Consider the following 26,751-nt stretch of genomic DNA (forward strand, 5'->3'; position numbering starts at 1 on the left):
TATAGCACTGGCTGTTCTTTCTCCCAGTCCTATTTTGATTATTTATCCAAGGGAGCCTGTAGCTGAATTATTCAATCATTTAATGAACTTTTTAAAGCAACAGGGTGGTTAAAACAGATTATCACAACATGGCCATCACAGTTATTCATTTGCTACAAAAGAAAACCATCTTTAGCTGAACACGACTAAATGTCATTATCTAAAACAAGTCAAGCTTTCTGAAACTTGCTAAAAGTAGACATTCCCTTATTTTGTAACTGCTGTAGTTTTTCTTTGAGACGTGCACATTTAACATTGGTTTAATGAGCGTAGTGAATGAGCATTATCCGTTGAAGTCAGTGCTCGGGTTTGTTCTTGAGTAACCTTCACATTGTCAGGCTCCAGAGCTTTTTGCCTGTCACATTTATTGTGTTTAGCCACTCATGATTACAGATAATGTCTTCTATTAGACATTTAAATGGGATTTAGAAGTGCCTTGCAAAGAAACCAATGAAAGGCAACAATTGATATTTGAGATGCACGCATACAGCTTGCATTTAATCGGGTTTTTTTTTGTTCTTCCACAGTTTGCAGCTGAACAGCATTTGTTTGTAATGAATAGGGTATAGTTGGTGAGACTGATGAAAGCGTGTTGTCGCTGTTTCTTTGTAAAGCAGTCACTGGTAGAAATAGTTACTTTCAGAACACTGTTTTAGCACATGTGCTTCAGGAATAATTCACATCACATAATTAAATTATGCCCTTAAATTACATTTTACATGTAATACACCAACTGTTGCTGTAATTTTCTTGTCCACATACAGTAGGTGGTTTTCTGGTACCACAAGAAACAGCATGCACCGGAATTTATAGCTTGCAATGCTGATCAGCCAAAGCGGAAAAAATGACAAATATACTGACATGAGCTATAAAATTCAGTAAGTAGATTGTAATAATGAACACCATTAGGGTAATTTAAGATTTGCCTTCCTAAATTCACTTCTTCAAGTCAAGCAAGACATTTTTATGTCACAGGTTTAGCTTACAACACTTGCATCAGCTAAACAAGAAAAGTTAATATGGATTTTTTTTGTAGCTATAAATTGTTCAGTTCTAAAAAGACCCATTTCTTTTTTGCCAATTCACAAAAGTGTGGTAAAGGAATAGTTTACTCCATGATAATTTCCTCACCCTCATGCTATCCTAGGTGTTTTTTACTTTGCAACTTTGTAATGCTATTGAATTGTGCCCACATTTCCAGACAGGATGGAAGTCCATCCATCCATCCATCAAAAAAGTATGACCACATGACTCTGGTGCTTTAAGTCCCTGTGAACTGGAAGTTGCGATCGTTTTTACTTCCTTATTCGGACACTGTAACAAGCTAAGGTACAGCACCGGCCATTCCTCACCCTCCACCATTTGGGACAGGACTGCACCCAGCCCTCTGTCTGACGCGTCAGTCTGCAGAATAAAAGGGAGAGAAAAGTTAGAGTGTAAGAGCGGCCCGCCACACAGAGCAGCCTTGACTTGGGTAAAGGCCTGTTGGCACCGCTCCGTCCACTGGACCGGATCTGGCGCTTCCTTTTTAGTGAGATCAGTCAGCGGGTTGGTGAGCTCCGAATAGTTAGGTACGAACCGTCTATAATATCCCGCCAACCCCAGGAACTGTCTCACCTCCTTTTTGGTCTTAGGCCTCGGGCAGGCTGCAATCGCTGCAGTCTTATTAATTTGGGGACGCACCTGCCCGTGACCTAAGTGGAAGCCCAGATACTTGACCTCCACCTGCCCAATCGCACACTTCTTCGGATTAGCCGTGAGCCCGGCCTCCCTCAGCGACCTCAGGACCGCTCTCAGATGCTCCATATGCCGCTGCCAATCGTTGCTATGGATAATATCGTCCAGGTAGGCAGCGGCATACGTCGCATGAGGTCGGAGGATACGGTCCATGAGGCGCTGGAAGGTGGCCGGGGCTCCAAACAATCCGAACGGAAGAGTCACGAATTGGTGTAATCCGAACGGCGTGGTGAAGGCTGTCTTTTCTTTGGATACTGGTGTAAGGGGGATCTGCCAGTACCCTTTTGTTAAGTCCAATGTCGAATAAAAACGAGCAGAGCCCAGCCGGTCCAACAATTCGTCGACCCGTGGCATTGGGTAAGCGTCGAATTTCGACACTGCATTAACTTTGCGGTAGTCCACGCAGAACCTAACCGAGCCGTCGGTTTTGGGTACCAAAATTATCGGGCTCGCCCAGTCGCTGCTGGACTCTTCTATTACCCCCAAATCTAACATGGCCTGTAATTCTGCCTGCACCACCTTTTTTTTGTGTTCAGGTAAACGGTAGGGTCTACTATGCATCACTACCCCAGGCTCGGTTTCGACATGGTGCTGTATGAGATTCGTTCGGCCAGGAAGGGGAGAGAACACGTCGGCAAACTCCGCTTGCAGGCGGGCCAGGTCAGTGAGCTGTGAGGGTGAGAGGTGGTCTCCCCCCGGGGCCAGGGCAATGGATTGCGGTTTAACATTTGCCTCTGGCCCGAGATCCTCCTCTGCGGACACCACCGTCGCCAGCATCACTGCCTCCTCCTCACTCCATTTTTTCAGGAGGTTGAGGTATATTTGACGTGCACCCCCCCATCTGTCCGGATGACCTCATAATCGAGATCGCCAACTTGCTGTGTGACCTCAAAGGGTCCTTGCCACTTTGCAAGTAATTTGGAGCTAGATGTTGGGAGCAATACAAGCACTTTCTCTCCCGGCGTGAATTTTCTCAGGTTAGAATCCCGGTTATACAGATGGCTTTGTTTGTCCTGGGCCTGTAGCAAATTCTCCAAGGATAGCCGCCCCAGTGTCTGGAGTTTTTCCTCCCACGTCTCCTTTAGGACGTCCGGAACCCCATGGAGTTGACGCCCATAAAGGAGCTCGAAGGGGGAAAACCCCGTGGAGGCTTGGGGGACCTCTCGTACTGCGAATTAGAGGGGCTCTAACCACTTATCCCAATTCTTGGCGTCCTCGTGAACAAACTTACGAATCATAGTTTTCAACGTGCGATTAGACCGTTCCACCAGTCCGTCCGTCTGTGGGTGGAAGACGCTGGTGCGAATTGATTTAATGCCCAGTAGTTCGTAGTAGCGTACGTGACATAAACGCCGTGCCTTGATCTGTGAGGATCTCGCAACACTCTTTGCGGAAATGCTGTGGAGCGGCACTGCTTCGGGATACCGTGTTGCATAGTCCACTAGGACTAATGCAAAATGGTACCCCCGTGCGGAACTTCTCTAATGGCCCGATGAGGTCCATACCAATTCTCTCGAAGGGGAACTGCATCAACGGAAGAAGTCGCAAAGGCGCTTTTGGGGTGGCCGGTGGGTTTACCAACTGACATTCCTGGCAAGACGCGCACTACCTGCGCACGTTGTCGTGAATGCCCGGCCAAAAGAATCGGGCCATGAGGCGACTGAGTGTATTGCCCTGCCCTAAATGACCTGCCATTGGATTACTATGAGCCGCCTGGAAAAGCATTTCCCGACGGCTCTTTGGAATTAATAACTGGGTTATATCTTCTTTTGTCTGAGTGTCTTGGGTCACTCGATATAACCGATTATTTCTTATCGCAAAATAAGGGTAGGAGAAGGGGGCATGTGGGCTGAACCGGCTGCCCGTCGATGGATGCGACCTGCTCAAACGCCCGTTTCAGCGTCGCATCCTGGGCCTGCTCATCTCACGTGCTTCCCCGGAGTCCGTCCCCGACGGGCCCAGTTCCACACTGCCCGTGTGCACGCACCCTCCCCCACCGTGCTTCTTCCTTGTCCAAGAGACATCCGCACAAAGTAGCCCCAGTAATTTAGGAAAAGCCGGAATTAGCGGATGCCTGAGGTGAGGATTAACCGCCACCTCTACACTATGCTTTTCTCCCCTAAATTTAATGGGCAGCATCATCAACGGGTACTTCACCACATCCCTGTGCACACACCAAACCAGATTTGGGTGGATGGAGGTCTGGTTACAACTCGAATCCACCAAAGCCTGGTATGTACCCCCCCAAATACTCACGGGTATTTGGTACAGGCCAGCCGGCCCAGGGGCAGCCCGTGGCTCGTCAGGGACCCGGATCATGGTTCCCACCTCCATCATAGGGCAACGGTCTATGAAATGGTCCGGGTCCCCACAGCGCCAACAAGCCGGCCCAGGCCTTCCTGCCGCACTGGCAGCAGGGAGTGGGCCCGCTGACTCACGTGGGTAGGGTGAGGCAGGCGGGGTGTAGGGGATGCCGGGCATCTCCAGTCCGGCAGGCCTCCCGGCCAGGGCTCCACCTCCATTTGACTGACATTTGAAGGGAAGGAGTTAACGTATGCTCCGGCCAAGCCGTCTAATTTACATCATTTCAGATGGATAGTCATTTCAGGGCGGAAGTGCATTTTCAGATTTTAACTGAAGATTATGAGGGCACATGAATTTGAAAAAGAAAATGACCCAAATTGATAAGCTATTCACTGTAAACGCGGCAATATTTCATGACAAAAAAGAATTGTCATTTTTAATTTCACTGGGACTTTAATAAATGTCCTATGAACAGAAATGAGACTTTTCTGATAAACGTTTTTACTGATCGTTTATCTGTGCACAATGAAGGCACAATTCAAAGGCAATTACGGAATATCTAGGAAGAGCTAGAATATTATTTACTTTATCTGATTATACATCTGAATATTATGAATGCTTTGTAATGTATATGATTGTGTTCAGCTGAAGAAAGGACGTCGTATACACCTAGGACGACATAAGAGTGTTGTTCTATGTTTTATAGAAATTATGTTAGCTATGAAATAAAATAAATTATAGGTAATAATAACTGTACAGATTTGGAGAAAGAAGATATGTCATTTAGTGAAAAGCAGTTTTTTTGTTGCGTGACAACTGCTCGAACAGAATTTAGTTTCTTGTGAGTAAAGTTTAGATGCCAAACACCTCTTTCCCATTTCCCATTACTCCTTCATTTTGCTTAATCTACTTTGATCAAACCTAATTTGATGGAGTCAATTGGGTGGGGATTTCTTGTCCACATCAGATAATCGCTTCTTTTGATTCAGTCCTATGGGTCGTATACTGTGTTCACCGCATAAATCATTCGGATTGACTCATTTGGACTTGACGCAAATAGTTAGTGAACAAATAGTTAGTTAGTGTATGTTTTAATACTTGCCATTCGGGCCAATGCGGAAGACATGCCAAGATCACAGGGTCCTAAAAGAAGAAAAATTGATTTCTATAGGGGAATACTCAGCTGAGTGTACTTTTTTGTCTTTTTTCCCCTTACACTAACTAAAGGAACAGCATGAAAGTAAGTCTTCAGGACTTCACTCAGAAGTTAATAGGGCAAGGTGAAAGTGCACTTATCGTACAGCTGTTACATATGACTGCTTCCTCTTCCAGGCCTCTCCATCCTTTTGTCTGATCCTTTCAGTGTTCCTTTTTCTGATTGGCTTTTGCTTTCCTCATTTATAAAAGACATACCGGAGAGGGAGGGTGTAATTGCTGGTCGCCGGAGAGTTGGGTTTCTGCCATGCTCATCTTCATCAGGCTGCCTGGATTACTGTCCCATTATTTCCAAATTTCCCACTTGTAAGGACGGCACATGTCGACCTTAATCAGGCTGCTCTTAGATCTGGCACTGTCATGGTGTTTTACATCATATTCTCGGCTGTAATAAAGTTGGAGATGTAAATCAATCAAGCGAACCCTTTTTGCACTCACACATTTCTTTGTACGTGAATGCATGCTTGGTCACTCTCCTGTCCCGAATGGAGGTCACGCTACCTTTTCCAGCACTAATGAGACTTGGGGTTTAGGACAAGGAGCTTCTGGAAAGGTCTGAATACAGATCTGCGATCGTGATCAGGATATGTGTTGCTGTGGACCCTTGACGCTCCAACACCTTTGTTCGCGCATCCGTCGCCATATGACTTCTCTTACTCGAGATACATCTGGGGCATGTTTGTCAAGGCCCACAGCGGCCTGGCGACATGACAGGCGTTCCCTATAGGAAGCTGCCCCTGAACATCAGTGAGGGATGCCAAAGGTCATCTGACCTCACAGCTGTGAGCTGTCTGTCCCTTCTTGCTGACATTGGCGCAGTGTGTTCTTGCACACGCAGATGTTCGGTTGTAGATGCACCGCTCAGGTGCCCCGGTCACGCTCGCACTTTAATCAGAGCCTAGTGCAGGTAATTCATACAGAGAAGATGGACAAAAATAAACATTTCAAAGCACATTCAAAAAGCACATTCATTCTGTGTGCTTTACTTTATAGCTTAAAAAGGTAACAATACCTTCAATTCATTGAATTGTTATACCTGTGCTATTGGAAGTTCAGCACCAAAGCATAGCCTGTTTAAGATCAGCAGGTTTAACTGAATATCAGTCGGGTTCCTTCAGGTCAGTACAGCCACAAAAGTAAAATCATCCAAAACAAAGTCTATTCCAGTTTGCTTAAAACCAAGAACACTATATAATGTGGCTAATAAGTTTTTCTTCAGAAAAATGAAATCTTCCTGAGATTGTAGCTATATTTCAATTGAAGTAAATCTGAATAGAGAGCGGCCAGATAGCATGAACGTAGTCTAGTGTGTAGTGTTCGGTGTAAGCACATTTTGCTTCTGTGAAACTTGTTTGTGCATTCTGTCTTCGGTGATGTTATGTTCTCTGGTAATTAGGACTGAATCTAATTAATTCTAGTAATTATGCACTCAAGATTATACTAGCAATGTAATCAAGTTAATTATCTTATTAAAATGTTTCTTTTGGCTTTCGCAGTTTAAGGTAAAAAGAGCCTTTATTGTAAATATCAATGTTAAAACGTACCTTAACCGAACAAGCTATTTTATTTACGTAAGTTACTGTACCATTCAGGTCTGTAGCACAAACAAACACATCACGTTTACAGCTTTACAGTGCATTACATAATGTGTGGATCTGAGTGGATTTGAAATTAAGTGTTCCTGTAGCTCAGCTGGTACAGGATGGCACTAGAGACTGGACAAGGTTGTGAGTTCAGTCTCAAGGAAACACACAAATTGAAATACATATCTTATATGCACTAGAAGTCTTCAGTCAAATGCATAAATGTAAGGATGAATTAGCATGGAATATGGAGTAAAGATAAAAGTATATGAAATTGCCTTTCATACTGACTTGCATGATTTCATTCATCAGTTTTATTATAAATCCTGCTTTAAATATGGCTCTGTCTGTGCATGTATATAATTTATGTCAGCTGTGTGGTAGAACCTTGCAGTGTCTTTGAAATTCACTTGTGTCTTTACATAGACGTCTTGCTGTTGGGTAGGCTAAAAAGCCTTTCCTAAAGGAAACAACACCACAGATTAGCTGTTTTCCAAAACCTAGTGAGGCAATTGATTTACAAGGCCATTACTATACACCTTATATACACTGTATATGTAAACACTGTTGTGGTTTTGGACAAACCAAATAACACCAGCTTGTCTGATTTGTGGATTCTTTTTTGCCTGTCATGGCTGTATAATGCACATGCGGACATGCTTTAATGACAAACCGCATGCTTTTTGTTGTGAGCTCCGCTCTATTGTAATGCAATGTTAAATATTGTAGTAAAGATGTCTGTTAATCTTTCTGGATTGTCTTTTGCTCAAAAGTCATTGTGCCAGATCAAGCTTTGAAACGGCTACATTGATTCCTTCTTATTTCTATCACCATCAGGGCATAAGCGGCCTGCCAATTTCCTCACCACAGAGCGATCCTAGGCTTTAATTATCTCCTTGCTTTTTAAAAGAGCCGCAAGCACTTTTATAGGATTTTCACACCATAACCACCTTCAAGATACAGAGATTTCCACTTTCCACTGTTCTCATAATTACCGGTTGTGGTGAAACACCTTAGGTTCTGTTTTTAAAACTTCCACCACAGCTCTCAACAAGCTTGAAGAAAACCTTATATCTAACCTCTGCATTACGATATTAAGTCTTAAAGCAAATCATTCTTATTTACACATGTTTAAGTATATAACATACTTGTTCTTGTAACTTGTAACAGGATATTAATAACCAGGCTTAAAAACTAAAATAATCAACCATTTTACTCCCAGCAGAATCAGTATTTTAACATTTATGTGTTTGTGCTCCTTCAAAACATTACTTATTTTCATAACATTATATTAGTTTAGACTGTACCTTATACAAGTTTTTATACAAACTCACATAACACAGGACAAATAAGGCTTAATATTTAATGCATTATATCATAAACCACAACAGAATTGCTTGTGCAGATTACAAAGTGTTTTGCATACAAATTTATTAGACTTTTCAGATGAAACATTTTGACAAGCAAGATTTTCTTGATCGCAATCCCTTTACATAAAAGTAATTGACCTAAGCTTAAAGTCACCATGAAATCAAAAGTGTTTTACAGTGTTGCAGTGATTATTATAAATGATTTAGCCGTGCACACCGTTATTTTTGTTAAATTAAAATTAAAATGGAACAAAAACGTTATTAACCATTTAAAGGTACAATGCGGGATGTTTTGTATGATCTATTAACAGAAATGCAATATAACATACAAAACTGTGTCTTTAGATGTGTATAAAAACCTTACGTAATGAAAAGTTATGTTTTTATTACCTTAGAATAAACCAGTTGTATCTACATAGGGAGCAGGCCTATCTACATCGAATTTGTTATGTTGCGCAGCCATGTTTTGTACAGTAAGCTCTAATGGACAAACAGCTCTACAGAGCGCGTTTCGTATATGTTGGTCTTCTTCGTGTGTTTTTTTAGACGCAGCTTGCGTCATCACTTAGTTGAAGACGCACAAAGTAGTAAGTCGTAGTACGGAGAGAAGGAGGAGTAGTCGTCGTCTAGCTGAAGCAATTGATTGTTCTGTCTTAGAAGTTTTGATAAAATGGAGGACCATGCGTATTGTGCACAAGAGCCGACAGAGCGTGAATCTCCTTCGTCAAAGAAGCGCAAACGTGATGCTGCCAGACGAATTAGAGACAAACGGCAGCAGAAATCCAGGATAAACATCGGTGTATCTATTACCAGATGGAAGGCACTGTTGAAAGACAAATGTTTTCAAGGCGACGCCGAAGTTGCCTGTTTTCTGCTAGACTGGTAAGATAATTCAACATTTTCAATGTTTCCACTTTTTCAATGTTTACCAAACAACTGTTTTGTTGAAAGTGTAACGTTAGCATTTTATACAAATGGCCATATAACCTCCGAATAATAATGTTTTTCCGTCCCTGCGGTACGTACTCCGGTTATTCCTGACTTTACAAAGGGGGAGACAAACGTCTACTAACTTACACCTAACTGCCTATGTCGCTGTCAGATCAAACGCTTTGAACAGCTTTGCTATTTACGATTAGCTAACTTTAGTTACTTCACTACTCTCAGCGTGTACTAGATAGCACGCAAGAAATATATCTAATTATAGAATTGTAACAGTAACTTTCGCAATAGAATACATGTTAAATGATTAATTACGTTAATATATTGCCTTACCTTTGTAAAGAAACATCGTTGCTTGTATCACTGCTATCCGCTGTCTCAGTAGACGATATCTTTTTTTACTGTTGCGACCACCGTCGTACTTCGAAAGGGAGGGGTGAGCAAATGACTCAGAGATTCGTTGCAAAACTATAATACAACGCTAGTGGCCGCTGATTTTCAAGAACTGCGCCTTTAAATTTAAATTTTAAACTTGATTTCTTTTCAATGTTTGTTTACGTTCTTGTTCAATTTTCATTTGTTTCCGTTTTTGTTTTTCATTCCTTTAGCAAGTTCAGAGCCCTGGTTGAAAACACTGGTATGTTCCTGTTTTTAGAGTTATGTGTAGTGAAATGATTGGTACTTATTACATATTGTGTCCATTTGCATCACATTTTGTTGACAGAAATGAACCACATTGTCCCTGCAAATCAAATAACCACAAAGTCTACACTCATTTATGACTAAGTTCTCTGATTTTGTCTTTGAGCAGACTTCGACTTGTGTGCTTGGTCTATGTTTTAATCTGCCTATTAATCTAAATTAAAAATAATAGTCGCTGTGGTTGGTCTGTTTACATGTCACTCAATGTTTTACCTGTCTAATTGGTCTTGCGTTAGCCAAAATAATCTTGAGTGTGGACTTTATGCCAATAACAAAAAAGGTAGCTACACAAGACTTAGCAGGTGCTAATGTTGCCTGTACATGAGTGCTGTGATCGATGACCATTGCCGACACTCCTGATCAGCTGAAGATTAATAGCTCTCTTGAATCACCTCCATTTTTCAACGCCTTGAAACTGGCATGGAAATACGAAAGTGCTCTCAATTCAAATTAATATACCAAGCTGCTAGATAAATGGGCATGTTATATAAAAATGTGAGATGTCACCATATGCTTTATAAGAGAGAGATGTGAAGTATTGTTCTTTTTGATGTTATTTAACTTTAACGCATTGATAGGTAGCATTATGTTAAATGTGGTGTGTCAATTTTTGACGATTTTGCTTGGACATTTTGGCATGGCTGTGGACCCAACAGGTCTAAGCAGTGTTTTTGTCACCCATTTTTTATCATTTCCTGAGGAAAAGTTATAATTCCAGTTGCTTTAGCAACATAAAGGGATAAGACATGTCATTGACCTAGATGCAGGAGAGAATTTTTTCCCTAGTAACTACCTTGATTGTCCTCCTAGTGTATAATATGAATTGCATCATGTTCTGCCATGTTCTTTGTTTGTATAATTCAAAATACATAGATGGTCTTTTAGTGTTTACTGGCAAATGGATTTTACTATACTGTTGCTATGTGTTAACAGTGTGTGAAGCAAATCTCTCTCTTCCTATCTCTCACTCTTTTCCTTACTCTTTCTTGCCACTTGCTTGTACTTCGTTCTCATTAGGAACTCAAACACACTATTATCACCATACGCTTGCAGTTCATTTGAGAGCTTGTAGTAATTAGCAGAAGTATTAGACAATAGCCCATAAGAGTTGCTTATCGCTAGAAACAAGTCTGTTCATCAGAAGCGCCCCAGAACGTGAACACTGTTTTCTCTTATCTCGTCTGTTTTGTATGAATATATTGAGGTTCATCAGCATGCAAATTGCTCAAGGTGAATTTATTTATGTAAATGAAGACACAACATGGGTTTTTGCACACAAATCATATAAGGGTAGAAAACACGCATTAACATTTCTGTGACGCAACAGAGACGCCTTATAAAGTAAAAAAACGACAACTTTTAGAAGGAATGTGATGTTACCTTTTTTATTATGCCTGTATTTTCCCCCCATTTCTTCTTTTGACCCCAGCAAAACACCTGCAACTGCTATGAAATTATTTTTGATTTCTTTCTTATTCTTATATTTCCCTTTGGATGATTCCGTGACTTTGATTTCTTTTGGCAGCTTTTTTATGCACAATGTCATATTCTTCAGAAATTGGTAAATGTCTTCTACAGTGCAACAATAAAAATCTCCCAACAGCGATTCTGCATTTATGGTAGAAATATCAACATGTCTGTCAGTGGGCTGTTATTTACAAGCCATAGGAAAAAAAATACAAAAGGTAATATGTTTCAGACAAGTCAAGGCAATAAGGTGTTATGGTTTTATTAAGTTTTGTTTGTCACGACTGGGGGGAAGAACCCAAGCGTAGGCAGCAATTAAGGGGTTAATAAAATAATTGATTTAAACAGAAATACAAAGCAAAAACCCACGAGGGGGTAAAATGACAAGCAAGGGAGTATAAACACAGACAAGACACTAACTAAAATACACTAGACTAAGTCATTTTTCTCCTCTTTACCAGCATGAGAACGCATCATTGCGCGAGTCACCGCGCACGCTGTATATATGTAATATGCCCCCTTTTGTGACAAAAATTACAAACTTTAAAACCATCACGCAAGCCAGAAGGTTTAAACTCGAACTGTCGCATCACATTGTGACAACTGAAACCCTCGTTTTGCGCACTGTCTCTAAACCCCACTTATCCGCCAGTACTGCTGCAGCAGACACCGTCGAAGCTTTATGTTCATTTATATAGGTAGCAATCTTTTCTGGCAAACAATTTTTAAATTCCTCCAACATGACCAAATCACGTATTTGATCGAAATTTGTCACTTTTTGCGCATCGCACCAGCGATCGAACAATGCAATTTTATCACATCCAAATTCCACATAGTTTTGATTTTCAGGCTTTTTATAACGGCAACATTTTTGTCTATACGCCATCCGGCACTAGCTGGTACGCCCTCTGCACCGCACACTTTACCTCCTCATATTTTTCACTATCCTCGGAGGAAAGTGCTACATATTCGAACTTACGAAGCTCAAAATCCCACTGAAGTTCCCTCTCTTTCAACTCTAAATGGCGCATCTCCAACTCCAATTTACGCAGCCCCAAATCCGAACCTGGGACCGCAGCCACATAGGGGAAGTAGAACTAATGGGGGGGGTATTTTTGTCAGCTAGAGCAGCATGTACCTGATTTTTAAGAACTTCTTTTTTATCTTGCTTCAAAACAGGCACCTTAAAATGAACAGCAATCGAGAACAAATTCTCTCTATTACATTGATTAAGTTTGTCAAGGCTCGGTTGAGCCACAAAATCCTCTATATTAAACTCCATCCTCAGCTTGTCCCAACATGCATGCAGTCAACACTTTAACGCCACAAAATGCATGGAAAAAAACTCACAGCAAAATACACTGTGAAGCGAAGTGATAACTCAACCTTTGTGCACAACTATAAACCACCAATGCACCCCTCTATTCTAAGCCTACCTATCCCAAACTCACCTGTTTAACTCAATCCTAACTCTTCACGTGTTCAGCGGCAGCTACTTATGCACGATAAACCAGCGGGTTTGAAAGGTAATCTACAAGACACAACCCGACAAGACCCCACGGACGTGCTGCCGAGAACACCGCTTGCGTGGTGAACACACAACCGCGTTCCACGACACTATGAAAAACAACAAACAGGTGAAGCCTAAAGAGGCGACACCTCTACAGCCTGATCAGAGGGCAAAGACAGCAAACAAAAGCAAACAGTGCACCAAACAAAACAAACACTTCACTCACCTGTACTTTCCATCGAAAAGCACAAAATTTAGCCTCTACTCCAACCTTTACTCCACACTTTTCCAACAATGCCGTATCCACCAGCATGCTCGCTCACGTTCAATTGGTCAATCATTCGGCGCGAAAGAAAACAACGAGAACACGCGCCATGCAAACAACGTGTCACCCAAAACATCTAAGTTACGGGAATACATTACCAACACCGAGCTTCAATGCCTAAGGAGGAGCCCCTAATTTGTTACGGCCGGCTCGTGAAACCGCAACAAAACAAAGAGGTGAACACGCTGTTCAACGTTTTAAGCCCATTTCTGGGACATTTTTATTAAGAACACTCATATTTATATTACTGTTGACAGTGTAAATGAATAATGTAATGTGGTGCATGTGGTGAGAATGGAAGTCAGTTGGAAAACAAGTGTAGTAAAATGTAAGTGTTGAAGTAGATGTGTAGCTGCAAAACACGATTGAGTGGTCAATAGACGAGCGGCATGCCCGAGGATGGAGTGTCAAGAGAGAGATAGAGCCGCGGCAGAAGCCGTCCTTTTAAACCCCAGGAAACACTGGGCCCTAGTGGTTCCCAGATCGCCTCCAGCTGCTGCACCTCAGGGCAAATAAACGGGTAACGTTAAAATTACATTAGCCACTATAAACCCCGGGGACCGTCATTCTGACAAATAGTTGCTTATTACCATGCCTATTATAAGCATATTTGCTGTTTATTAGTATTTATAAAGCACATATTCTGCACGACCATATTCTACTCCCTAATCCTACCCAATACCTTAACCCAACAACTACCTTAATAACTATTAATAAGCAACAAATTACGAGTTTATTGAGGCAAAAATCATAGCTAATGGTTTGTTAATAGCAATAATTTGACCTTAAATAAAGTGTGACCACAACAGGTATTTGAACTATACCACTGGTATTGGTCAGCCCTGCCCAAAACTCATAATTTACCATTGCTATGTAGGCATAGTCTCAGTGTTTATAACTTGTTTTCTGAAGGAATCAGTTTTTACTTTTAACTTTACTCATTGTGTGTCCTATCTTAGCTTAATGCAATTGATAAATTAATTCATTATATTTGCCTTCATTGTTCTATTTGCTTTGCTTTAATCAAACCCCTGACGAAAGATTGTGAAATTAAGTACATTGTATGTGAATCCACATTTAAATGTTGATCCTCTTGAACTCTGGGCACTTGACTTATGGCTCATAAACAAGCATAGGAAGTAGTTTTCTGCCACAATGATAAATGTCATCTGTACAATTCAGAGAGAGTGACAGCAAAGTGACAGAGTACGCTGTCAACTGTCACATCTCCAAATCTGTGTTCAAATTCCTTGAGCGTTCACACTGAAACAGGAGTAAACAATCCTTACGCACATATAACAGTGTGTGAAAAATATCTGTCTGGTTGATTTGAGCGGTAGTTTGCAGAGATAATGTCAGAGTTCAGAAGGAACACTTTCTATGTGTCATTTCTGTTTTAAGATGGAATTTGGCGAGTAAATGAGTTACGGTAACTACAGGATTTTACGGAAGCGTAATACATGGTATAAATTTGAATTTTAGAAGAGTAAAATCCTCTACTTTTTTCCTAAAAGGGACAAACTTTGCAAGCTGCCAATAAAGCTGTTTTTAATGTAAACAGATAATTCTGTTAAACTAGATGATTTATTGATAATGAATTGACAAATGTCAATAGCACACATAAATTGAATTTTATTTATGCTTAATTTATTGTTTATTCTATTGACTTTATGGTGAAAGACATTTGTATGATACATAGCATTTTTTGGAGGTTCCATTTTCCACTTTTATGATCTTTATAGCTACTTAAAATTTATTTTTTATGTTGTTTTGATGTTTTCACTCATGAACAATAAATGTGATCTTAATATACTGCACATAATTTTTTTTTCTAAAGGACTTAGCCTGTTTCTCTCTATGTATCAGGGTAGGTGTGAGCTAGAATTAAATCAGGGTGAGAGGGGGTCAGCGCAGATGTAATTATGGGATAGATGGGTGGGGGCAGAAGTCGAGCAAAAGTCCATTGCTCAGCAGAATCGTGGCAAACAGCTCACTTGTCTTTCTGTGACCTCTGACCCCTGCCTGTCACCACCCTGCTTGGAACCTGCATGTGCTGGGCTGCATTATAGGTGTAGAAAGCGCAGAACCATATGCAGTCTGCTACAGAATATCCTAAAGGCTTACTCTTATTTATTGTAGAATAACATTTTCCTCAAGTGATCCTGAAAAATATGTTTCTTCACAGTTTAAGTATTTTACGGTTAATTACTTCAAATCTGGGAAGTTTTCGATTTGCAGCTCTAATTGAAATCGCAATGTTTGTTTCGTCAGTCTGTCATCTACGAGTCTTGTCGGCGAAAAGTATTCAGTGTTAACAAGGATAAGTTGTTTATTCAGGGGAAGCTTGATGTGAGAATGACAGTGTTAAGACAAGTGTGAGATTTGACACAAGCTGATCTTCGACGAGTGTGTGTGCGTGAAAGGGCTGAGTGATACAGCAAAGAAAAATATCTCTAGATACGTTTCAGCTTTCTGACAATATTTAGTTATACCTCAAAGATGCAATCTTTACATTTTCAAAAAACAACAACCTTATAAACAAAAAGCAGTTATTGTGCAAGTACATATCCTTGTTCGAATCTGTCTCTAAATAATGCATTTGACATCATTTGACTTAAATGAATACTCAAAAAATCTTACATTCTTATCGTATGACTTCAGGATGAGTTAATCATGGCAGAATTTTTATTTTGGCTCGGAGTATCCTTTTAAAGGAACAATACGGGGTTTTTAGGAGGATCTATTGACAGAAATGCAATATAATATACAAAACTATTTCTTCAGAGGTGTATAAAGACCTTACGTAATGAACCGTTATGTTTGTAATACCTTAGAATAAGCTGTTTGTATCTACATACAGAGCGGGCCTACATACATTGAATTCGCCACCATGTTTTGTACATCAGCCCTAAACGGACAGACAACTCTTCAACACGCGTTTCCTCTCCATCTCCCCTGCAGTATAGTAGTGAAACGGATTGCGGATGATCCGTGATCCATACAGATCGTGCTCTACGGTTCGGAACGCATGTGACCCGCGGATCAACTGTAAGTTTATTCATCATTGAGTAAAAGAGTAAAACCTGCTCTCGCTCTCTCCAGTTTTAGCGCCAATGCGCTCTCGCTCTCTCTCCAGTATCTGGACGAGTACAATATTAAAGCGGTTCCAGATCAACAATGACGCTCAAAACTGCTCAATCACACAGCTAATATTACAACAACAACAACATATCTTGGTTCTAACAAACAGAAAAACCAATGTTACTCACATACTGATCCGAATCAAAGCAACCTCCTCGGGGGTGATTTTTAGACGATCTTTCTCTCCAACGACTCTCTCCTGGAAAGTATCTCCATAGATATCTATGAGTATCTCTGCAAAAAGCCTTAGTACCGCAGGTCCAAACGTGTCTCTGCTGGAAAGACTTTATAATATTAACACAGGTCCTAGCTCCTGACTGACTTTTATCCTTCTTTTATACTTAAAATCCACAGACCTTTTATTTTATGTAATAAATACGACATTGCTCTTTCTATTGTCTTTCTAATGCCCGCTTGATCTCTTCCCTACGTCAACATGAGAAGACACGCTGTCGCAGCCGACGACATCTTTTTGTACTGTGGTGGCAACCGTCGTGTTTGGACTGAGAGATTCGTTGCAAATCTATAACGCTAGTGGCCACTGTAAATCAAAAACTGCGCCTTTACGTTCTTAAGATTTGATGTTAAATTGATAAGTAGGTAAAGTCACCTGCAATTTTATTGTTTTAAACAGAAAGAGCAAAAGTTTAAGATTGCAGCTTTAATATTTGTATTTATGTATTTGCTCTGAAATGGCTTAAATGGCTTTTTTCATTATTATTGTAAGAACCCACCAGTCGAGGCCTGCGAAACATGTAACAGCGAAGAAATGTCATTCTTGTCAGAAGGCAAATAAAGATGCAGTATGTTTCAACAGGAACACATAGTCACGCGTGTCACACGTGCTACCCATCAGAACCACGTCCCTGCTGATTAAAGAGGTGCTCCATAAATAAATCTGCTGTTTCTTCTCAAACATAACATGCTCAGACGTTGGGCTGACAGCTGAGTAATTACCTCGTGCTTACATGACAGCAGCAAGCACATGATGGCATGGACAGAAAAATTCTTTATAGCTTTATTAGGGTGTCTTGTGTCTAGTCGGCTGTCATCCCTGAACTATGTCTCTTGGATATAAGAGAGAAAAAAATGGTGTTGGTGTCATGGTGGCATTTGTACAACTTGTGTCGTTAATTGTTTGGTCTCAATTTGGGTGATGAGACTGATGATGCTTTTAATTGCTTGTGATAGATGAATGAAATGATTGATGTACAGATAATTTATTGTACCTTTTGTGTCCTGAACAGAGACGGTACATCGCCACATGCAGCAGTATGAGGTGGAGTATTTGCAGTTTGCCTTTCGGTGGATGAACAACCTGCTGATGAGAGAACTTCCTTTACGCTGCACCATTCGATTGTGGGACACCTATCAGGTAGAAGGGATTTTCTGCATCTTCTTATATAGCTTAACCAAATTGTTTACCCAAAACAGACAATTCTATTATGATTTATGCACCCTCGTGTTGCTTCAAAGATTTTCTTTCGAGTTTGCTTTCCAGAATGTTTGTGTGGTTTTCTTTTCATACAGTGGAAGTGGATAGTGACCAAGGCTGTTGGAGAAAAACAAAAATAGGCCATTCAACAAACACTTGAAATATTGCAGATATAGGAATAAGGACTTTTTAGTTCTTAGTATAACAGAACCAGTCCCCATTTTCTTGTTTTTAAATTTCTTGTTTTACTTTAATTCTTTATACTATGCTGGATTTACGATATTCCACAATTCATATTTCATAAAATAACAAAAAACATCATAATGAGGTTTTTGAATATAATTTGAACATCACTTCATCTATTATTTCTGAATGCAAATTACAGATGCATAGCTTCTATAGGCGTAGAATGTTAGATTTTAAAAGCAGGTATCACTGAAGGAAGGAGAAAGGTTTAGCACAGTAAAGAACCTTAAAAGTGCTGCTGACATCTATACCCCAGCACTTAAGGGAATCTTGTAGCCTTTCTTCATGATGGTACAAATGCAGACGGCTGTCATTTCTGCTTCCGTTGACTCATCTTAAAATATCTTGCAATTATGCTTAATTTTCACTTTGAAAAAATGTTGATTTTTTCATTTGTAAGTGTAATATGCCATTATGCAATACTTTGTCTCAGGAGGCTTTCTTCTTCCTGTGAACAACAAAAGCCAGCTGCAGTAAATGTCAATTTTCTTCCATCTCTGCAGTGCAGAGGAAAGGCTGGCTGTCCTCTGCCCTTATTCTTCTTGACTGATTTGGATTTCAAACAGATAGTAACCATTGGCAAAATACAGTTCACATGGTTTGTTTTTTATTTGTTACTCACCAGAGATGTGCCACTGGCTTTTTTCTGACAGCATGGGACCCATCATTGATCGAAATGAGCGTTGATGCATACAGGACCTACAAAAACACACTTACTTGTTAGGCCAGGGACAAGTAACTGTAGGATATTGCTTAACACAGACTATTGATCGCCTCGTCCGATAAAGAGATGCTGGAAAGGTGCAGAGAAAATATGGGGCATTCAAATGATTTAGAGAAAGTTTTACTTCCTCTGATGGCTTTTTTTCACTGTAGAAGGTTCCAGTTTTTGTTGGGTTATGATTGGATGCACTCTTGAGTTCTCATAGTTGCTTTCTGATATTGATCTTGCCAGCTGAGCAAGCTGAAAAGCAAGGGTAACAGGAGCTAAATGTGGCCAGAACTGCAGCAGTAAATGCTGTTTTGCATATCTCACATTAGGCCATCAATACACATCAAAGCAAGCGCAATTTTAGGACTGTTATGTTTTTTGAATTGTAAATCATTTTACAACTTGCATAATTATTTATATACACAATAGCTTTGTGTACATACCTTTTTTACTCTGTTTTATTCAGTTATGCTCATTGGTAATTCTCGTTAGATTCTTATAACTGTATTTTTATTTATAATCACCCAAATCAAATTCAATTTTGTAAACACCAAGTAAAAGGCAGTACTACAAACTGTAAATTAGACTTTGAATTGTGTTTTAATATTTTTACACTACTATAAGGGAGGTTTGTGCTTTATTGTTGCAATACCAGGCTTCATTTCTTCAGATATAGATAATAAAGGGTGTAACATGACTTCCTGATGGGTGTTTTGTGATTCTCCTGATGGGTGTTCTGTGATTCCCCTGCACAATCTTTTAATCTTTTAAAACATTTTTAGAGCGCATAACCTGCTAGCAATTTGCCACTTTGGGTTACACTGTACTGTCCGTGTTGCTCTGTAGTCTTGCAAAAGGTCTTGATGATTTGTTCAGCACTTTAGTGATGCTTGAGATGCTGTCAAAGCTGCAATCCCTAACTTTTGCCCCATTATCACCATTTCTGTTTAAAACACAAAATTGCAGATTACTTTACACATCTTTACGTGGGTTAAAGTCAAATTTAATGTTAAATTGAAATTTCCTGTATAATCGTACCCAACAGCTCAAATAATAAATCATTTGTATAAGCTTTGAACACTGTTTTTCATGTATTTTTTAATGTACTTGGTTAATAACTGATTTGTGTTTGTTTGTTTGTGTATTATTAGCAAAAAACATTATGCATTGCAGCTTTAATGACATAGGAACTTAAGTAAGAGATATCTGACTCCCATAACTTTTCCTTACTAAGTAGTAACAGGCAGTTTCCTTGATTTTTGTGCTTTTACCTTGGAAGGCTTTCACACTGCTCATCTGTCTTTGAAATTAAAATCTGCCATTCTGAAGACATCAGCATGTGACATTTCAAGTATGTAAACTTTGATTATTGACCTAAAACAACCATAGTGGTCAAGGCATCATAACCTACCGGTACCTCGGCCAAAACCCTTTCACAGTTCCATCTGCCTTTCGCTCAAATCACAGGACCATTTCACTCATCTTTGGCCAGAAGCTATGCCCAGCTGTCAGGGCTGGGAGCTCACCTGAAAGTGCTTGCTCAAAAAGAAGTGAACCCAGCTCAGTGGTCTTTGAACTCCAGGTAGAAAGATTGAGGACTTCAGACAGTCTTCTTGTCTGCATTGATTTGACTTCAAAAGAAAAGTGCTCATGGAAACTTTTTCAGATGTGAGTTACTGTAGTTCCCGTGCTACCTGAGTGAGATGTTATACTGTAGATGTGGTCAGATTTAATGGTGAAGCTTTTACTCATAGATGGTTATAAATAAACCATTTGTAAGGTGACTTTCTGAGCAGTGTAAAGTAAACACTGTGGCATTTTTAAGCATTTCTGACTATATTTACTGTTCTACAAGACACTGAAGGTCAGTGGTTTGTTTGGGAATTCTGAAAATTGTTGCATTGTAGTTGACAAAGCAATGTATAAACCCTGCTCTGTTACAATGCCATTCTTTTGTTGTTAACATTATACATAGTTTTAAACCGAAGTATTAAAATCTCGCTCTTTTGAATTTGTGCCTTTGTCTGATGGCACAATGCATTTCAAAGCAATTTATTGTTCAAGCTAAACGTTTTATCATTATGCGATTCCTGGGACTTTTCTTGTCTTTCTTTGGGATTTGTCTTTTATTTTGTTTTTCTGTTTAATTCTCGTCTTTTGAATTGTGTAATATAGAGACTTCTCAAAATAATGTGCCCCAAAATCCTAAAGCAGTGTAACTGATATACTATCTTTGTTCTTCATTTTAAAATATTGAGTTAAAGCATATTTTATTGAACACTGTACTGGTCTTTTCTGCTCAAGTTAAATTTCTGAGATTGGCAATTTAAAGTTATTCTTATTCTCTGTTTTGCCAAGTGCTCAATTTTGGACCCTAGTGTGAATTCCTCAACAGAAGCCAGGAATAGAATGTAATTCATCACATGCATTTTTAATGCATAACCAAATAGTCTGAAAATGACTGCTCGCACTATCTCCCTTCCTCACGATCATGACAATCTGTGTCATACTAACTCACCTTAAAGATCTTGATGGCCTGAATTAGCAGAGTATGACTAATGAATATTTCATGAGCTTTTGAAAACAAAGAGTACCTTCCCCTGAGCTGGTTCCTGTGCCATTCACAGTGCATTGTGAGTTTTTCTCGATCTGTGCCGCTTGTTGTTGTGACATTTCTGCTTAACATGCTCCCTCATGTTCTTCAGAGCTTGCCTTTTTTCTAACTTACAAGGCTTCTCACAAAACCTCTTTACAGTAAACAGAAATCCTCTGCACTGCAGTGAGGGTTACACCAAAGCTCAAGGTCTTTGCAACTGCCCTGCTTCTTTGTGGATTTTCACTACCCTACCAAATAATTCTGTTCTAAAGGCACATTGTGAAGTTATGGTTTTCAGAGTGCTTGAAGAATGTTACAGTGGTTGTTCATAGGCAACTGGCATCCTACTGTGCCATGGTGTGCATGTAAAAACTCCAAACCCGAGGTACTCTACACCAGTGGTTCTCAAACTTTTTCATTGTAAAGCCCCCTTTGTGTAGAGCGCATCGCTTTGTGGCCCCCCTAAATAAAGACTTGTAATCTTAAACTAAGAATTTCAATTTAACCAAAAACATTTGCAGTTATACAATGCTGGAACATCAATCCTTTTGGTTGGTGGTCTTATTTTTCTGATGTTTGATAGCATAAAATGGATCTATCTTGGGGCCCCCCGGCCCCCAGTTTGAGAACCACTGCTCTACACCACTTCAGCATTTCCCTGCATATTTGGTAGGGAATAGATTGTTATGACCCTTGTGCAAAGTCCATACTTACTTCTGCAGGCATAATAGAAATATATTTCTGAAATACGTAAACCAACATGGTGTTTCTAAAGGGGACGTTGAACACACGTCTCATCTGGTATCCCACAGGTATCACACACTGGATGTGCACATTCTGAAGTTCTCACGTTTAAAGTCCACTCTTGAAAGTATCTTACAGTATTGGCCATTTATCTTGCTTGACTTAGTATTCAGACAGTAGTATGCAGAATATGTTTGAGACAGTGGTCAGCTTGCTAGGTTTTGAGACATTTATGTTCACCGATACATGCTTGATCAAGTCAGAGCAGTTTTACTAATGCACTGACACTGTCTCTGCACTGAAGCGGAATTGCACTATTGTTTGTACTGCCTGAGGAATTGTCCCCTCAGTCCAATTACACTTTCAGTATGTCTTATTCTACTTGAACCTGAAAACAGTAATAGTCCCACTGTGGTCCTTCAACAACACTGTATGTGCAGCACAGCCATCTGCTATGTGTCTTTTACTGAGGTTCACAAAATCTATCTCATTTAAGGCCTTGACACCCCTCCTATACAATACCTATGTCTTTGGTTATATCATTACTTAGTGTGTGTCTATGTCCCCAATGCAAAACATGATAATTTAATGTTTGGTTCTCTATTAACTTCCCTGGTGTGAACCTAAAGGGAACTTCTACATCCAACATTATGTAAATTTTGAGTTGAAGTACGAAACCTTGCCTGTAATGGTATAGCTTGTAACCCAGCAGGTGTTTTTATGGTTTTCTTACCTTTTAATGCATCAAAAGTATGGCCATCAATAATTGAACTACTGGGCCCAGCTGAAAGTGTACAAGGATATTTCATGACCCATCACAGTCAATTGTAGTCAGCCGTACTAAAGGATAAATGTGTGCACATCTGTCTGGGTTGCCCACAGCAAGGTCTTACATTTTTTTTTGTACGTCCACTTTCTCTCACATATGACGTCTGTTGGGTTGTTGGGTTTTCTCAGCAGGGTATATAGACTTATTAGAAGCCGAAGGCAAACACCAAGCCTCTTTTAACAGTGTGCTAACACTTTACTGCACGCCACACATCTGGGGACAGACTGTAGTGAGACACCCCTCAAGTTAAGCTGTAGACGTGTCAAGCAGATTTCTACTTGTATTGAATTGTAGTATTATTTAGTTTTTTCTTTTGCATGACACATTTGAATAGCAGGAATTAGCAAGGAATTAACAGGGACGGCATTTTCACCACAGTACGTGATATCCATGGGTCCCCTGATTGGTGATTGTGGGCTTCATGCAGACAATCTAGTGGTTTAGAGGCAGGAGGCTTGACAATAGTTTGTGTGCATTAAATTAGCAGCTTCAGCTCTATTGCGTACGATGGTTGACGCAAACATGCTGTTCAGTGGCATTTGTTAGCCCTGTGCAGTTTTAGCTGAACTCCCCTAGCTCGAGCCTTTGTCTCTTTAATGAGCTTGAAAATTACTTCTGCTTGGACAGACTCATCTGAAACGTCTCTCCAAGGAAAGAAACTTTTATGTTTAGGCATTTCCAAATACACTTTTGCAAATTGGTAAAGGCATTTTAAAACAGTTTCAGTATCAGTTATATATCAGTTCTTTCCAGGTTTTGAATTGTTGTTTTGCTGGCAAGCACTTACTTTTCAAAACTTCTGTTCTCTTCTTAGATTTACCTGTACACATGTGCAGTGTCTGTACTTGCTGCAAGCTGTGGTTCCATCCTTTTTTCCTCTCATCCTTCATGAATCCTGATCTAAAACCTCACCGCAAGGCACAAAGGAAAGCAGCTTCCCAACAGGGATTTGGACCTGCGACCTGAATCCCTTTACCGGTCCCGTGGGGTTCCCCTAATGATTGGAATATGTTTTCTGACACAGAAAAACCGCTACCCAGAAGGCAATGTCCAGGTCAGCAGCACAGACTCTGGAACATCAATATTTCATCACGTCTCGCTTGAAATTTCCATCACTGGCTCCTTCAAAGTTCTTCAACACTGCACAGTCACTTATAGAGCAACATAGGTGCTCAAGACATTTACAATAAAAATGTTGGCGTTGCCAACCTGCAGTGCACGTCTTGAGTTGAGTTGATCAGATGATGAAATGAAACTGTGGTTTTAGACAAAAGATTTGGAAAACTTGCTATTCCTTTATTTCCACCTTTTTGAATAATGCAGTTGAAGTAGACAATTTTAAAACTTTGCAGATGGTGGTTAGAGGATATAGTTCTTTGTCCTCAAGAGGTTTCCTGTTCACTTTTTATTTGTCATGACATATACTTTTTGCCCTGTGATTTAAAGTAAAATACCACTCTTCTTTAGTTTTGCATTTACATTGCCAAAAGTCAAAGTTAAAAATAGTCCAAACTTTTTGGGCCCTAATGGACAGTTAACCCTAAAGTTAGCTTGACAGTAAAGGCCAGACCTATGTGTTACTTAAGTTTGTAGGGTGCTTTTGGAAGATAACAACCAAAGAAACCGGAACAGAAGCTGCATAAGATGGTGGCTTGCAAGAGTAATGCATTATCAGTATCCCATTTTGATCCAGAGGGCTTTTATCAGTTATTAAAGTGCCATGTGGCATGTGTTGTGCCTGACCCGACCTCCATTAGAATTGTGCCCCTCAGAACTTTATGCAGTTCTGTTGTCAGAATAAACATTTTTGTAGCTTTTCAGGCTACATTTACATGACATGAAAGGATGTACAAGAAACAGGTAGTGTTTCCTTTGCATTATTTGTAAAATGCATGCACACAACATCACCACTTTCACAAATTTGCATTTATGTATTTTACACAGACATTAACAGTATAGTTTTCAAAAACTTAAAGCCGTTTTCAAAAGTATTCAGGCCCCTAAGACACTTGTGCAAAAGAATGGTCAACATGCATAATTTTGTTTTGTTTTGTTTTGTTTTTGTTTAGTTTCAGCAGTGTCTGAAAATATAACTTGTTGATGCATGTAGAGTATCTTGATTAACAAAATCTTCAAATGGCTTTTAGAATATAAACAGTGATGAACACAAATGACCAAGTTAAATATTGTATTCAGAGGCTTTTGGCAATACATGTGATTTGGCATGGCACAAACTGTGAGGTGTCCAATTTTATACACATAAACATAGAAAACAGCCCCACATATAGTTTGAGAACTTTCTACTTTTTAAATTCAACTGCAATCTGAAATCTTTTACTCATCGATTCTTAAACAGATACTTACAGGTGCTGGTCATATAATTAGAATATCATCAAAAAGTGTATTTATTTCACTAATTCCATTCAAAAAGTGAAACTTGTATATTATCTTCATTCATTACACACAGACTGATATATTCTTTTAATTTGATGATTATAACTGACAACTAATGAAAATCCCAAATTCAGTATCTCAGAAAATTAGAATATTACTTAAGACCAATACAATGAAATTTTTAGAAATCTTGGCCAACTGAAAAGTATGAACATGAAAAGTATGAGCATGTACAGCACTCAATACTTAGTTGGGGCTCCTTTTGCCTGAATTACTGCAGCAATGCGGCGTGGCATGGAGTCGATCAGTCTGTGGCACTGCTCAGGTGTTATGAGAGCCCAGGTTGCTCTGATAGTGGCCTTCAGCTCTTCTGCATTGTTGGGTCTGGCATATCGCATCTTCCTCTTCACAATACCCCATAGATTTTCTATGGGGTTACGGTCAGGCGAGTTTGCTGGCCAATTAAGAACAGGGAAACCATGGTCCTTAAACCAGGTATTGGTAGCTTTGGCACTGTGTGCAGGTGCCAAGTCCTGTTGGAAAATTAAATCTGCATCTCCATAAAGTTGGTCAGCAGCAGGAAGCATGAAGTGCTCTAAAACTTCCTGGTATACGGCTGCGTTGACCTTGGACCTCAGAAAACACAGTGGACCAACACCAGCAGATGACATGGCACCCCAAACCATCACTGACTGTGGAAACTTTATACTGGACCTCAAGCAACGTGGATTCTGTGCCTCTCCTCTCTTCCTCCAGACTCTGGGACCCAAAATTTACTTTTACCAGAGAACATAACTTTGGACCACTCAGCAGCAATCCAGTCCTTTTTGTCTTTAGCCCAGGCGAGATGCTTCCTGCTGCTGACCAACTTTATGGAGATGCAGATTTCATTTTCCAGCAGGACTTGGCACCTGCACACAGTGCCAAAGCTACCAGTACCTGGTTTAAGGACCATGGTATCCCTGTTCTTAATTGGCCAGCAAACTCGCCTGACCTTAACCCCATAGAAAATCTATGGGGTATTGTGAAGAGGAAGATGCGATATGCCAGACCCAACAATGCAAAAGAGCTGAAGGCCACTATCAGAGCAACCTGGCCTCTCATAACACCTGAGCAGTGCCACAGACTGATCTACTCCATGCCACGCCTCATTGCTGCAGTAATTCAGGCAAAAGGAGCCCCAACTAAGTATTGAGTGCTGTACATGCTCATACTTTTCATGTTCATACTTTTCAGTTGGCCAAGATTTCTAAAAATCCTTTCTTTGCATTGGTCTCAAGTAATATTCTAATTTTCTGAGATACTGAATTTGGGATTTTCATTAGTTGTCAGTTATAATCATCTAATTAAAAGAAATATACATTTGAAATAAATCAGTCTGTGTGTAATGAATGAATATAATATACACGTTTCACTTTTTGAATGGAATTAGTGAAATAAATCAACTTTTTGATGATATT

General features: G+C 39.9%; 1 protein-coding gene across 3 annotated transcripts in view; it reads left to right on the forward strand.

The window, feature by feature from the left end:
• Positions 1-26,751, forward strand: part of tbc1d22a (TBC1 domain family, member 22a) — a 185,375-nt gene that overhangs the window by 117,199 nt on the left and 41,425 nt on the right. For 2 of the 3 annotated variants that reach the window (XM_057323906.1, XM_057323905.1), the window contains exon 11: positions 17,583-17,710. In XM_057323906.1, coding sequence (XP_057179889.1) covers positions 17,583-17,710 — 128 coding nt within the window. Of the gene's footprint in view, positions 1-17,582; positions 17,711-23,711; positions 25,157-26,751 lie in introns of those variants that run through there. The other variant, XM_057323907.1, reaches the window with a different exon arrangement.

This window comes from Triplophysa rosa, linkage group LG24 (assembly GCF_024868665.1).
Source record: "Triplophysa rosa linkage group LG24, Trosa_1v2, whole genome shotgun sequence".
NCBI lineage: Eukaryota > Metazoa > Chordata > Actinopteri > Cypriniformes > Nemacheilidae > Triplophysa > Triplophysa rosa.